The sequence below is a fragment of the Oncorhynchus kisutch genome, linkage group LG5 (assembly GCF_002021735.2).
Source record: "Oncorhynchus kisutch isolate 150728-3 linkage group LG5, Okis_V2, whole genome shotgun sequence".
In the NCBI taxonomy this organism is placed as follows: domain Eukaryota; kingdom Metazoa; phylum Chordata; class Actinopteri; order Salmoniformes; family Salmonidae; genus Oncorhynchus; species Oncorhynchus kisutch.
This window is the reverse complement of record NC_034178.2, coordinates 32,055,594-32,069,921: the sequence shown is the minus strand read 5'-3', so window position 1 is coordinate 32,069,921 and position 14,328 is coordinate 32,055,594. Positions and strand designations below refer to the sequence as shown.

At 41.0% G+C, this 14,328-nt stretch overlaps 1 protein-coding gene across 3 annotated transcripts in view; it reads left to right on the top strand.

The window, feature by feature from the left end:
• The window catches only part of cntn4 (contactin 4), a 175,784-nt gene extending 163,534 nt beyond the window's left edge, over positions 1-12,250 (top strand). For 2 of the 3 annotated variants that reach the window (XM_020483076.2, XM_031824877.1), the window contains exons 13-23: positions 363-538; positions 1,870-1,990; positions 2,745-2,903; positions 3,576-3,725; positions 3,934-4,004; positions 7,719-7,953; positions 8,238-8,353; positions 9,284-9,470; positions 9,566-9,678; positions 9,774-9,942; positions 10,299-12,250. In XM_020483076.2, the coding sequence (XP_020338665.1) occupies positions 363-538; positions 1,870-1,990; positions 2,745-2,903; positions 3,576-3,725; positions 3,934-4,004; positions 7,719-7,953; positions 8,238-8,353; positions 9,284-9,470; positions 9,566-9,678; positions 9,774-9,942; positions 10,299-10,390 (1,589 nt within the window). In that variant the 3' untranslated portion in view covers positions 10,391-12,250. The remainder of the gene's footprint in view (positions 1-362; positions 539-1,869; positions 1,991-2,744; positions 2,904-3,575; positions 3,726-3,933; positions 4,005-7,718; positions 7,954-8,237; positions 8,354-9,283; positions 9,471-9,565; positions 9,679-9,773; positions 9,943-10,298) is intronic. The other variant, XM_020483077.2, reaches the window with a different exon arrangement.
• The last annotated feature ends 2,078 nt before the right edge of the window (positions 12,251-14,328 follow it).

Sequence of the window (14,328 nt, the reverse complement as noted above, 5' to 3'; positions counted from 1 at the left end):
ATGTGGGAATTACAGTACCTACCGACTGAAGGCTGAGCTGACAGTGACAGTTGGAGCACATTCTCTAGGTACAGGTAGACAAGCCTTCGCAGTTCCCACACTGTACCCTCTGGCTGGCTGAATCTCATTAATTCATTAATTTTTGTTCTGGGTTCGTGTGTTTTTACTTCCACGTGTCCATTTATTCGTTGAATTCTGCATTTGAAAAGCATGGAAGATATTAGAATTTTGCAAAACAATTGGAATAACCTTTTACAGTATTTCAAGCTTGGGATCACTGCATAATATAATGGTTGCTTTTAGTATGCGTTTTGTAGCGACTTCCTTCACACTAACAGTAGTGCATGTGTGCTGTTTTCCAGAGCCGACCATTATAACCACGCCACCGTCCACCCTGGACGTGACTGTAGGAGAGAGCATTGTGCTGCCGTGTCAGGTGACTCATGACCCGTCTCTAGAGCTCAAGTTCACCTGGTTCTTCAACGAGCAGCTGATCCACTTTGGCGACCACGGCGGATACTTTGAAAAAGTGGGAGGTGTAAGTGCATAAGCCTCCAAATATTCCCTCCCGATTCCCTCCCGGGGCCATCAAGCCTCCCATTTATAATCAAAGTGTCATGTCTGAGAAATGGTGCTGTATTACCACGCTTTTACACAATGCTTGTCAGGGGCACTGCAATGCATAATGAATAGGAAGAAACACACATCTTTACTACGCCGTGTTGCAGATTGCTTATATTTTATTTATGCCACTGCTCTCTCACGAAGATATGTCATTAAAGAGACATTGATTTTTCAACCCCTTCAGAAATTACATTGAGAGAGGTCAAGGGGTGGAGCTGGTGATACATTGCAACATCGACACCGTGGTTCCTTTCCTTTAATATAAGTGAGGTCATATTAAGTAGGGTATCCGCAGTGCAGAGAATGTTTGGAGCATGTGTATTTATGTGTGGTGAAAATGTGCTGCACATAGTTTATTTTAAAATCACATTTACATATTCCCCATCCTTCCCTAAAACCTACCAAGCTCAAAGCTCAGATCATATGCCCTGTTTTGCATAGGTTTCCTCTTTCATTTACACTTTACGTTAACTACAAAACACTTAAAAGCTACTTTTTCATCTCCCCTGTCTGAAGAAAGAGTGATGATAATCATTGTTCCAGAAGTGATGAGTAGGGGCATGTACATTACACTCTCTGGTCAGGTTGTCATGTTTTTCATTATTTTAATCGTAATAGTTTTCCTTTTACATGATAAATGACACCACCTGGAGTTACATATGCTGTTTTTGCCACATTCAATTGAGCTTTTGCCACATCCAATTTATGACTGGTCCTGATTCCACTCAGTACTGGGCTGATTAAATGATGGTGTGAAAGTGGGAACTGCAATTGGAAATGGAATGGAAAGAACTTGAGAACTTTACCTTTAAGCTTTTGCTTGATCATTGAAATAATGAGGCCACTCTTCCACAGCTAAAATCAGCATGTGTATGAATACATTTGTGTAATAATTATAATTAAACGTAAGTGCTCTGCCCGTCTCATATGTACAGGTATGCCGATGACCCTTTTAAAACATGGAAACAGATCACAGTTAAAATCCTAGAATTATAATACAATAATAGGCATACAAAGACCCTGAATATATATTTTTTTAAATATACAATTTCTGCTCACATATGATTATTTCTGCTCAAATCATCATATTTAATTTATTTTAATTACACGTTGGTAAAATGTTACTACAGTATATTAATCGTTGTGCTTGTGTATGTGTGTGTGTGCGTGCGCGTGTGTGTGTCTGCGCGTGTCCATCCGTCCGTGTGTGTGTGTGCATGTTCATGTGTGTGTGTTGCATGTTAGCAGCATTCCGCTGGGGACATCATGATTCGGAATATCCAGCTGAGACACGCAGGGAAGTACACCTGTGCAGTGCAGACCAAGGTGGACAGCATCTCCATCGCAGCAGACCTGGTGGTCAGAGGTAGTTCTCTCTGTCTACAAGCAATATTTCATGAAAGATACCTTTATTTTGACTACCATTTGTTGTTATTTAATAATAATGTAATACATGCTTATTTAGCATGATAAAGTATCATGCGATGTTAACACTTTCACAAATTCAACATGGGTTACCTTTGTAGTAGGCATTTGTCGATCTTGAAAACCTTGTAAACCCCACAGAACTGATCCTATGTTGGAAAGTCATTCTCATGTCCTTGAAAGGTCATTGAAAAATAATGGTAATAGAAAATGCAATTTGATAGGGAACAATCCCACCCACTCACTTGATTGGGTCAGTTATCCATGGCAACAACAAAGCATTATTTAAGTTAGCTGTGCAGATTTGAAGGGGTCCCATCTGTGTCTTTAAGACTGAATGACATGGATGCTAGTTAGTTGTCTGTGTTTATTTTCCATCATCCTGGACATGCCTCTAATTAAGATGTGAAGGCATTGTACTCTGTGAGATCAGTTGAAAAGATGGTCAGATAGAGACGTATCTCTCTCTCTTTTAATCTAATTAGACAGAAAAGCTCCCTGAGGTTTCACACCAAACTGATTTCACCAGCTGTACTCCTAGTGCTGAAGGCAGATAGTGATAAGGACACCACTGCTCTGCTCTGCCTTTTTTATACTTCTCTCTCTCTCTCTTTCTCTCTCTCTCACTGTCTCTTCCTCTCTCTGTCTCCCTCCCTCTATCTCCCTTCCTGCCTGGCTCTGCATCGTATCTGCAGGTCCCCCAGGCCCGCCCACCAGCATCCATGTAGAAGAAATCAGTGACACCACAGCCTCTCTCTCCTGGAGGCCCGGGCCTGATAATCACAGTCCAGTTACAACATACACCATCCAGGCCAGGACACCATTCTCCCTGGGCTGGCAGGCTGTCACCACAGGTAGGCTCTTCAACCAGCTATTGCCTCATCAAACCGTTATATGGGGGTCTGATCTCCATTTTCTCTTTTCCGTGTGAGAGTATGGGCCTATGAGTGATTTTACTTCAATTCCAAATGGCACTCGATTGTTCAGTGACAGGGTTCATTGCAGATTTACTTGACAGCAGGTGTTGTTGAAATGTGGATCCATTTCCAGAGGTCTGACTTACAGTGAATGGTGCTGTTTGATAGCATAGAAATGAGCCCCACACGGAAGTTTGGATGGCGGTTCTAGAGCAGGCTGTAGTTCTGCATGTTTGGTGCTGTTCCAATTATTTTGGGGAGGAGAGTGTTAGTTTGGTTGGAAAAATACATATTTAATATATATATTGATACTGCATCTTTAAGTGTGTGTCACTGTACAAGGCAACATCACTAGTGCCCGGAGTTTTTCCTGGCCATGCCTTTTACGGCCAGGAAAAACCTGACCAAACTGGGACACTGAGTGAGGTCCACCCTTAAGGTGTGTGTTTTGTCTTGTGCGTGTGTGTGTGAGTGAGTACACCATGTGTCCTTCTGTGTAATTAGCCCCCTGCACCTGTGGAGTGTGCTCAGTAGGCCTGTCAGCCTAGAGGACACTCTCCTGCTACCTGCTTCATTCTGAGGGGAGGGGGCTGTTTTGTTTTGTGCCAGTTCCTGAGATGGTGGGGGGCCGCCGCCTGACAGCTACAGTAATAGACCTGAGCCCCTGGGTGGAATATGAGTTCAGAGTCCTGGCAAGCAATGCCATTGGGACCGGGGAGCCCAGCAAACCATCCAAACAAGCAAGGACTAAGGAAACATGTATGTACGCTATTCATTGAATCCCTTCAATTCTGCATGTTTTCAGTTTTTCTTATGTGCATCTTCTTGCCATTAGTTTGTCTGGTATGGTGGGAAAAAGCTATTTCAATGTCAAAGAATCTAATCCGAATGTGTTGTTATCGTGTTATCTTTGATGGCTGGGGTCGACTGAGTTGAGCAGGATTACGATTACCCTCTGTTCCCCCAGCTCCGAAGGTCACACCAGCTAATGTAAGCGGAGGTGGAGGCAGTCGCTCAGAATTAGTGATCACTTGGGAGGTAAGCAAGCCGCTCACTCCAATACTCCCTCACCCATGGAGGGGAAGCCAGAAGTCATTATTCTCTAAGGAGTCGGGCCGTTGTTTCATTAATAACAGCAGCCAGGCTTATTGTATGGCATTTCATTTTTAAGAACAGAGAGGCAATAACTGCTGCTGTCTCCCCGGGGTAGAGAAAAATGCCTTTGAGGTTTTAATAAGCTAATTAAACCGAATGATTCTTCACACAGTCACAAGCAACTTTTTCAAAGATTGTGCTTCCCTATCTTTTTCAGTCTTACAGTTCTTCTCAATCCCGTACAAGCTTTTTTTAAATATTTTTTTTAAACAATGTTGCCGATTTTCAAAACAAAGTTCAAAAGCCACATAACTCTGTGGCCTTTTGCAAAACAGTACATTTTTCACTAATGTAGTTGCCTTCTCAAAACATAAATACATTAATCAAAACTAAATGATACGGTCAAAATTGTAAATACGTTCATCAAAAGAACATGAATGCCTGCAAAAAGATTGATGCGCCATACTTATGTCTTGAAGTCAAGCAGACAAAACAGAAAGTTAGTTGGTCTTTTAAAAACCCCAGGGAGATCAATACATTTTCTTTGCAGTCACTAGATAATGATGATCAAAATTGGAAGTACAACTATCCAAAAGTGCAGAATTATGGGCAATTACTCTCCATGTATGCATATTTCATCAAACAATTTCATACACATCAAATCAAATGTTATTCCTGGTAAAAATATATATATAAAAAAAAAAGTACATTGAGTGCCGGTTGCGTTCATCGGTATCATCACAATACAATTCCATGTATTCAATATGTATTCATAGTTTTGTAAACTTTCCATCGGTGCACAGAAACACAATCCACAATAGAAACAAGTAAAGGTGAATACAATGGAATACAATGGTGGAGATGACTTAAGAGGAACCCAAACACCTCTTCATTCTCTGGATCTCTGCATGTCCGCAATATTGTAAAAAAAAAGATCTCAGTCAGGGACTCAACTTATTGTTGAGAACAAATGAAAACATTTGGTGTGCATCAGCAGTCAACAAACTAGCCCATGTTAGATTGGTAGATTAGTCTAGCGGCCAGCTATCTAAACTTGTAGTAAGCATGTTCGAATTACCGACCAGGGTGGGGCCCATTGATCATCAGTCATCATATTAAAAACTGCAAACATTTGCCTCCACCCTATGGTAAAATGTTTAGAATTGCAGTAAATTAGCTGTAAAACTGCACATTTTTCTCTGTACCCCATGGCAAACTGTGCAGAATTGCACGAAATTAGTTATAAAATGGCAAAATCTTCTCTCCACCCCATGGCAAACTGTATAGAATTGCTGCAAACTTGCTTTAAAACGGCAAAATGTTCTCTACTCTCCATGGCAAAATGTGCAGAATTACAGGTGATTGCAACTTTTAAATAAAAAAACATTTCTTAGATGTAACGAGGGAGGCAGACCCATGTGCCACTGTGGCCCATCATGACGAGTTCCATTTTCTGGTGGCCCCCACCCCCATCAAAATTGCCTTCCCTGGCCTAGATCTTTCCCTATATTGTAATGCACATGGTATGACACTGATGGGGTGATTTAGAATGTTGTGCAGAAGTATTTACTGATTGTGTATTCACTGATTACAATTATGTTTAATGTTTTGCAAAAGGTGGGCTAAGACATGCAAGTCAGGTACTAAGGCAAAAGAAAATGATAGGAAATTCTGTAAATGTATTTGAGCATTTGGTCATTGCGGTTCTGCTGTAGATACGTTTCAACACAGATTCAAAAATGTCTTGTACGCGATTGAGAAAACATGTGATTAGCCCTGCTTGAAAATCATCCACTGCTGTGAAAGTTTTGCTGATTGACTATTGAATGTTAATGAGTTCAATTACAGTCTAACTTTGCCTTAACAAAGTTTCAATACAGCCTTGATTGAAGTTACTTCAGATGAGAAGTACAATGGACTAAATTATTTCAATGTGTAGCTACACAATGATGTGAAAATGTAAGCTACAGTATCTGACTACATACTACTTTTCCAAAGCAGTGGCGGTCGGTGCCATTGAAGATGAGGGAGGACGATTAATTTCTATTACAGCATATTGGATGACTGTCATTCATATTCCATTCACCCAACTCAATGTAACATCGATAGGTTTAGGCTACTACATGATACCAACACTTTCCCTATACCCCATCATGAGGTTACTAGCTACAACCTAGCCTATGAATGAAAGTCTGCAATGTAAGTCAAGAGAAACTTTGAGCAATCAAATCTATTGCCTGCATCTATCTGATATAGGGTTTAATCATTAGTCCAACAGTTGCAAACGAGAGTTTCATGTGAACAAATTCAGGTCTGTTTATCACTGATTCATTCCAATTGCTTCTGTTTAAGAAACAGAATCGGTGGAATGAATACACCCCTAATCACACTCAAACACAGTTCACTTTCATAGCAGCCACATACAAACAGCACGAATGATCCCTTTGATCATAGTATTCCTTCTCGTATCTACGCACTCTCCTCCTCTCCTTTTCCCTTCGCTTGTGGACTTCAGTGTACAACACATCAGCATTCTGTGACCAGGCGAAAAATAGCTAACTGCTATACACGCCTACATCATTGTCACCATATAAACATCATAGTCAGCATAGCTACTAGAACTAACTAGAACATGCAGTACAGTGTACAGTCAGCAGCAAGAAGTTTAGCAGTTACACCGGTGGGCCCCAGTGGCAATAAATTAATACAACCAAAAGCTTACCTTGACTTGGAAGAGTTTCAGCTAACATAGCAGCACTCTCTGTTTAAGCCGGGTGTTTGAGTAGGCTAAACTAGCTAGCTGCATTCTCTAGCTAAATAAGTGGAAGTTAAAAAAAAATACAACAAAATATATCTCTCTCTCTCGCTTGCTTCTCCTTTATTTTTGAAGAAATGAATTTTTTCAAAACTGTTCAATTACTGTCTTTCCCTCTCATTGAGTCAACTACTCACCACATTTTATGCAGTGCTAGCTAGCTGTAGCTTTCAGTACTAGATTCATTACTCTGATCCTTTGATTGGGTGGACAGCATGTCAGTTCATGCTGCAAGAGCTCTGATAGGTTGGTGGATGTCGTCTAGAAGTTGTCATAATTACTGTGTAAGTCTATGGAAGGGGGTGAGAACCACAAGCCTCCTAGGTATTGTATTGAAGTCAATGTACCCAGAGGAGGACGGAAACGAGCTGTTCTCCGGAAACAGCATGGTGCTAACCTACAGAGTGCTGCTGAGGGTACTGTAGACCTTCATTGCCAAACAGTGTGTATTAATCATTTATTTGGTGACATGAATATATTTAGTATAGTTTTATTTAAAGAGGTTAACTTTTTTAATGTTTCACTATTTACATTTTTATGAAATTCACTGAGGAGGATGGTCCTCCCCTTCCTCCTCTGAGGAGCCTCCACTGTTCCCAACTATTATAAAATAGAATGCCCTTTATATAACCATGCATCTTTGGGGAGTGTTGACTTAAAACAATAAAAGTCAGTCCCCATAAATATATGAAATATGATGTGCTTTCAGTCTTAACAATAGCTAGGTGGTGGTATCATGCTGAGGGCGCTTTATTATTGATGGACGTGGGTGTTCACTACTTGTGCACCAGTTTCAATGTGTGTGTGTATGTATGTGCGTGTATGTGTATGTTTTCTTCTAGCCTGTTCCCGAGGAGCTGCAAAACGGGGGAGGGTTTGGCTATGTGGTAGCCTTCAGACCGTACGGCGCCACAGGCTGGATGCAGGCCGCAGTGCCCTCATCGGAAGCCTCCAAATATGTCTTCAAGAACGATAGCATCCAACCCTTCTCCCCCTTCCAAGTGAAGGTTGGAGTGTACAACAACGAGGGGGAAGGCCCTTTCGGACCCGTCATCACCATCTACTCTGCAGAGGAAGGTTGGTAAAGAATTAAGTCATACCAGAGGAGCGGCAGTGCTTCCCGGGCCTCAGTTCACACATAGCGTTTAAAAGCCAATGGAGAGCCGTCTCTGGATAGTTTATTCCCAGTCAATACAGTGATCTTGTTGCCCATGCTCTCCTATCTGCAGATGGTTGGTTCCCACAGCTGCTGGTTTTGGTTCTCTCTGTACTTCTGATGAAAGAGATGGACCCACTTTAAGAGTCATCAAAGCCTGCCACTACTTTTAAACTCATTCAAATTATTTTTACATTTCACCCAGAGCCTGGCAGAGCGCCCACCAGGATCCGAGCCAAGAGTCTGTCTGCATCTGAGATTGAGGTTTCATGGAAAGCCCTGCCTTGGAACACCAGCAAGAGAAGAGTCCTAGGCTATGAGGTTAGTCAAGTTTTTTTCCAGTTTCCCTCTACCTATTTGTGTGTCAAAGTGTTCTTGCATGAGTAAAGGCATGCGTGTGTCTGTGTGTGTAGTTGTGAGCATGTGTGTGTGCATGTGTGTAGCAACTAATGCTGTACGATCTTGTTCCGTTCTATTATTGATGAGTGTTGCTAGCTCATGCACATTGGGCATCTCAGATGTAATAGGTTGTTATGTGTAATGGTCCAGCCAGGTCCCCTGTCTGTTGAGTTGTGTTTCTCTTGTTGCTGTGCTAAGTGCTGTTACTAACTACACTGATTAGTCTAACAGTCTAGTGATGCAATGTACCAGGGGACAGAATGTTTAGCCTATAATCCACACTGTACTGTAGGCTAAAATACTGTGGCTTTGAGCTCAGTTAGTTGATTCCAATCCTTAGTCAGCTCACTATTGACATTCAATATTGGAAAAAAATTATATTTTCATCCATGGGATCCATAAAAGTACTGGAATTATGAATTGTTGACCATTTAAAGTAAACAGGGAAGTGGGGCCTGAGCAAACGGTTCCTGTGAGGGAAGACAAATTATATTTGTGCTGTCAACCGTGCCAGCTATTTCAGCCTAGACACTCAGGCGACAAAGAAAATCTGTTATCATTCAACTTGACAGCTGGGACATTTTACACATTGTGATTTCTCTTTGACCACGCCATTTAAACACTCCCTCACTTCAAGAGCTAAGTAACCAGAACCAAGGCACCTTACCCATGGAAAGACGAGAATATATGAGGTGACACCATACAATGAAATGCTGTTTTTATACCAATTCACTGCAGTTCTAGTTTACAGTTCGTGGACAGTGTCTACCAAAAAAACAGTTTTTTACAATGTTCTCACAAATTAGTGTCTGCATTAATGTCCCTGGTTATCCTCTTTCTATCTGGTCTCAGTTGAGGTACTGGGAGAAGAGAGAGAAGGAGGAGGCAGCCAGTGTGCAAAGAACGGTAGGCAACCAGACATCAGCCATTATCCGAGGGGTGAGAGGAAGCAACACGTACTACGTCACAGTGAGAGCATACAACACGGCCGGGGCAGGGCTTCCTAGTGTTACTGTCAATGTCACCACCAAGAAACCACGTAAGCGTCTACCCCTGCTTTTGGTTCGAGCGGTTGTTTCCATTGACTTATTGGAGATCATGTGATCCTCATCCTCATGTATTTGTGTCCCTCAGCGCCCAGCCAGCCCCCGGCGAAGGTCATGTGGAACACATTGAATTCCAAGATAATCCTGAACTGGGAGCAGGTCAAAGCCCTGGAGAACGAGTCAGAGGTCACAGGCTATAAAGTAAGGAAGCACTGACTGCATGGATTTAATTAGAAATAGTGGCCATTGTCATGGTTTCTCCCGGGTGACCTTCTAACTGTGTGGTCCATCCCTAGGTGCTCTACAAGCGTAACCGACATAGCCGTCCGAGTGTCATGGAAACCAACACAACATCGGTGGAGCTTTCCCTGCCTATGGATGAGGAGTACTTCATCCAGATCAAACCATTTGGGGAGGGAGGAGAGGGGAGCAGTAGCAGACAGATCACAATCCCCAGAATACCAGGTCAGTCTCTAGTGGACTGCTTCCTCATACTTCATTGATCTCAATGGCGTTGCTATAGCTATTGCCAGTACTGCTTTATTGTCTTGACTACAGACTGGAGTTTTTCTTGCCCTAGTCATGTCTTCAAAAGGAACAGATAGAGTAAGGATTATCTATAAAAATGAATAGTGCCAGGATTTAATCCCGGACTAAATTACGTTATGTATTCAGAATTGCGTGTAAATATGCCCAAGGTTTGATCATCAAAGCATTTAATAGCACAAAAGCCTTCAACAATGAATTGCCAACCAGGCTGCTTGTCATTTTCCGTATAAACAGACAGACTATCAAAGCCCATTCCTTTTCATGTTTTTCAGGTCCCAATGCAATTGGCTCGGCGACCAAGGTCTCTACTTTATCAGCCCTCAGTACAATAGCACTGTCTTTCACAGCGCGGACATCGTTATGACAAACCGCTATCAGCGAACATCTGATGTGGAGGCAACTTGACAACGGAACAGGAACACCAACCACCCAGTCTGGTGTAACTAGATCCGTTCATTTAGATTTTAGAGGCAGGAGGATGAGCAACGTTGGAAAACAAAGTCACTGAGATGAGAGGGAGAGAAAGGGCCTCGCTTCAGCACCCCGTCCACCGGCGAGAACAGGAAATCGACCGATGTCTTGACTCTGTTGTTACCAAAGCAGCTTTCATTAAAAAAAGAAAAATGTCTTATATGCATCTTTTGTATGACATGTCTAGCTTTTATAGATTTCTTTTGAAACCAATTCATAATTGGTCTGGGCTTTTTATAAAAGGCAAGGTTGAGGTGAGTTCAGTGCATGGTGCGTACCTACATACAGATCTGACAGTTTTAGAATTTGATAAGTTTTCAGTTTGTTGGAAAGAGCGCTTTTGTCGTCTGAGGTGAATTGCATTTTTTGGTCAAAGAAAACTACCTGTTACTGTGGTTTCATGTCAACAAAAACCATAGTTCAGTCTTCTTAGAAATGTATGCATTTTTACCACCATCTAGACTGATATGTTGAGTATATTGCTTTATAACTATTTTTTTATTACTCCATAAAACATTGCACTGACGCCTGATGAAAAATGAGACTTGATAGAAATGTGACAAACTATGTTAATGGATGAGAGGGACTTTATTGTCCCTTGCTGGTTTGGAGTCCCATCTTCCATAGGTTGCTCTGGCCTTGGCCATTTAATTGCGCTGGCTGTCTGTCTCATCCGCTCATCACCCTACTCATCCTCTCAGTTACATTAGCCGTGTGTCAACTCTAAAGCTATTCTATTCTTTGCCTTGTGTGTGCCTCATCATATCTTCGAAATCCTCAGGTCCTTAAAGAGCCTTAACTTATCTATCAACAACTATTATAAACATAGATGTATGTTGTTATGCAGCTGCTGTATGATGTGTAGCTACACTCTGCATTAATAGACAGGTTATTACCATCCCGTGTATAATCCTACAGTCATTCTTAGGGCCAGGAGTTTTTTTCCTTGTCAGGTTATGTGGTCGGGAAAATCTCCTTGTCCTTGTCGTATATTATAGTTAGGGCCGGGGGGTTTTCTGACCATGTGACCTGACCTGGAAAAGCTCTTTATGAAGGAGAAGTGTGTTTCAACAGTGTCGTGCTGTTCAGCATGGCTTAAAGGTAAGGTGGAAAGCCTGGGACATTTTAGTAGGTCCACTGACTGCTCCCCTACTAAAAGATAAATGCTGCTGACAAGTTTTCCTTTCCCATAGTCTTCTGATGCCATGTGATACTGGTACAGTACAGTACAATACAGTCCCATACATATGTAGCTTGTAATCCAGTGAAAAAGTAAAAAGTGCAGGTAGTTTGTAGTACTTTCGAGGGGAAGTTTAGGCAGACTAATGGGTCTGACTCAGATTCATGCATCGAGAAATGTCTAATATACTTTTTTGTACACTTCAGATCATTTATATCAAATAAAAACCTTTCTAAAGAGCTGATTAACCTGGTTTTTATGTAATAACACAAATGTTTCATACAGTAGCTAAATGTCGTTCAGCATGACTGTATTTGCCCTTCTTTTCTGTCCATTTGCTAACTGACTGAATGGCTTGAGACCATACAAAGAGATAGCAGGTTTGTGTATCTGTAGCCATACAAGTCAAACCACTTTTATGTCTGTGCTTCTGTCTCAAACAGGTGTTCTCCTGTAGGCCTACACACTTTGGGATTTACCGGTACTACCATCCATTTACTCCATGTGAAGTTCTGTTTTTTGCTGTTGTTGGTTGTTTATACTGTGTTAATGAATAAAGTTGATTGATTTATATTAAGTGAGTGAAATTCAATGGACTTATTTCTTAATGCTTATTACTTGTGATCAGAATTAATTATCTTGAAATTCATATTACATCCAGTGGGCGGTGCTGCAAGTTAAAATTCATGTTCAGGGAGCAAGTGTGTATCAGACCCGATTCAGACTTAAGAAATGTATGCCTTTCCTACACGTGCCTTTCCTTCTCAGTAGTTGGATTCAGGCTTACCTTATGCAGGTGCATAACAGGCTTTACAGGCGTGGTTCCCTTGCTCACGCTGAATAAATGTAATTCAACCACTGAAAACCCTCCCACTTGCTGGCCAACAGATTTTCTTGTTGAGTTTTCACTCAATACAATTTTCAGTACATTTTTCTAAAGCAATCCCTTTAAATTTACCATGTGATACTGGTACAGTACGGTGCAATAATTATACTTTTGTTGACAAACTCACTAGAATATATGGACAGAACAGTTCAGAATATTTGGGATCAATGAAAGAAAGCCATGTAAATATGAAATGAAAGAAAGCTATGCATATTTGTCTCCTTTTTAGTACCAATTAGTAGATTTTAAAATAGTCTGATCTTGTGTATTATTTAGGGTTTATGAATAATAATTACAAACAAAATGGTTTAGAGAGCCTTTATGGTGAATCAAAAATACAATGGTTTGATACATCCTTAAAAAGTTGTAATATTCAATTCCACGTGACCGTTTAGTCATGGTAACTACGCTTCTCCAAGCTCTGATATTACTGATGGTCATTAGTAGCCTACCAGACTTGTTAACTGCCTGGTACTCAGCACTCTATTGTCCCTCTAATCACTCTGATGTAAATGCAAATGTAATCAAAAATCGAATCAAACACTTCATGAGAGCCCATGAGCTCATGTTGCACAACATTTCTATAGGCTAGGCAACTGCATGAGAAAACAGAGTTTTGATGGCCTCTATTAAAAAGAGGAGGATCCCATCAGCTTTCTATAGGCTAGGCCTACTACATTTATTTCTCAACTTTCCTAATATTAGGCACATTGCTTCTCTTTACAACAGGAGTATAGCCTACCTGGCTGACATAAAAATGAACCACAGGAAAAGCATAAATGACATGTCTTTTTTCCCCTGTCCTGTTTCGAGACAGGTGCATGATAATGGTCCATTCTAAATCAAAACGAATTTCACCCATATTGTTTAGTATATGTAAAGACAAGATTAAATCAAGAATAGTCTGATGGGTGACAATGTTAGCCTATCACTTGTGAATTATATATTATCACTTGTGAATTATGCCCAGCTTGTGTGGAATAAGGCAAGAAACAGCGCCTGCCTTTTTAAAAAACTTTTTCAAATCATAGTCCCACAACTCATGTAGCCTAGCCCATAGGCTTATATGTTTTGATAAGGTTTGTATAACAACTAAAGTGTCAAAATAACTGAAAATTAAGCACATTAATCCTCATTACAACTGGTGTAGAGCCTAACTGGCATACATAGGTGGCGCGTGAGTTTCAAGTTTGGGGAAGTTAATGTTCACCATAAAAATGCACCTTTATAAGAAATCATCACATGCATAATCGCATTTGCAGTCACTTTTGAGAATGGCGTTTTCCGCTAATTTATTGCATTTTGGAACGTTCGCCCTTATAGCCTACTGCCATGTGCGCTTATAATGTGAAGAAATAGCCTAATATGGGCTCTTAACCAACTGTGCTATTTTTATTTATTTTTTCTTCTTCTTGTCTTCATGTTTCTTCATGTTGGTGCTACTGTCTCTTATGACCAAAAAGAGCTTCTGGACATCAGAACAGCGATTACTTACCTCGCCGACGAGTAGGTAAACCACCACTACAATCCATATTATTGGCCAACAAGCAATCATTGGAAAACAACTGGACGATCTACGATTAAGTCTATCCTACCAACAGGACATTAAACTGTAATATCTTATGTTTCACCAAGACGTGGCTAAACTACGACACGGAAAATATAGAGTTGGCTGGAATCTATGTCTATTTGGGGGGTGTCTATTTGGGGGGTGTCTATTTGTCAATAACTGATGGTGTGCGATGTCTAATATTAAAGAATTCTC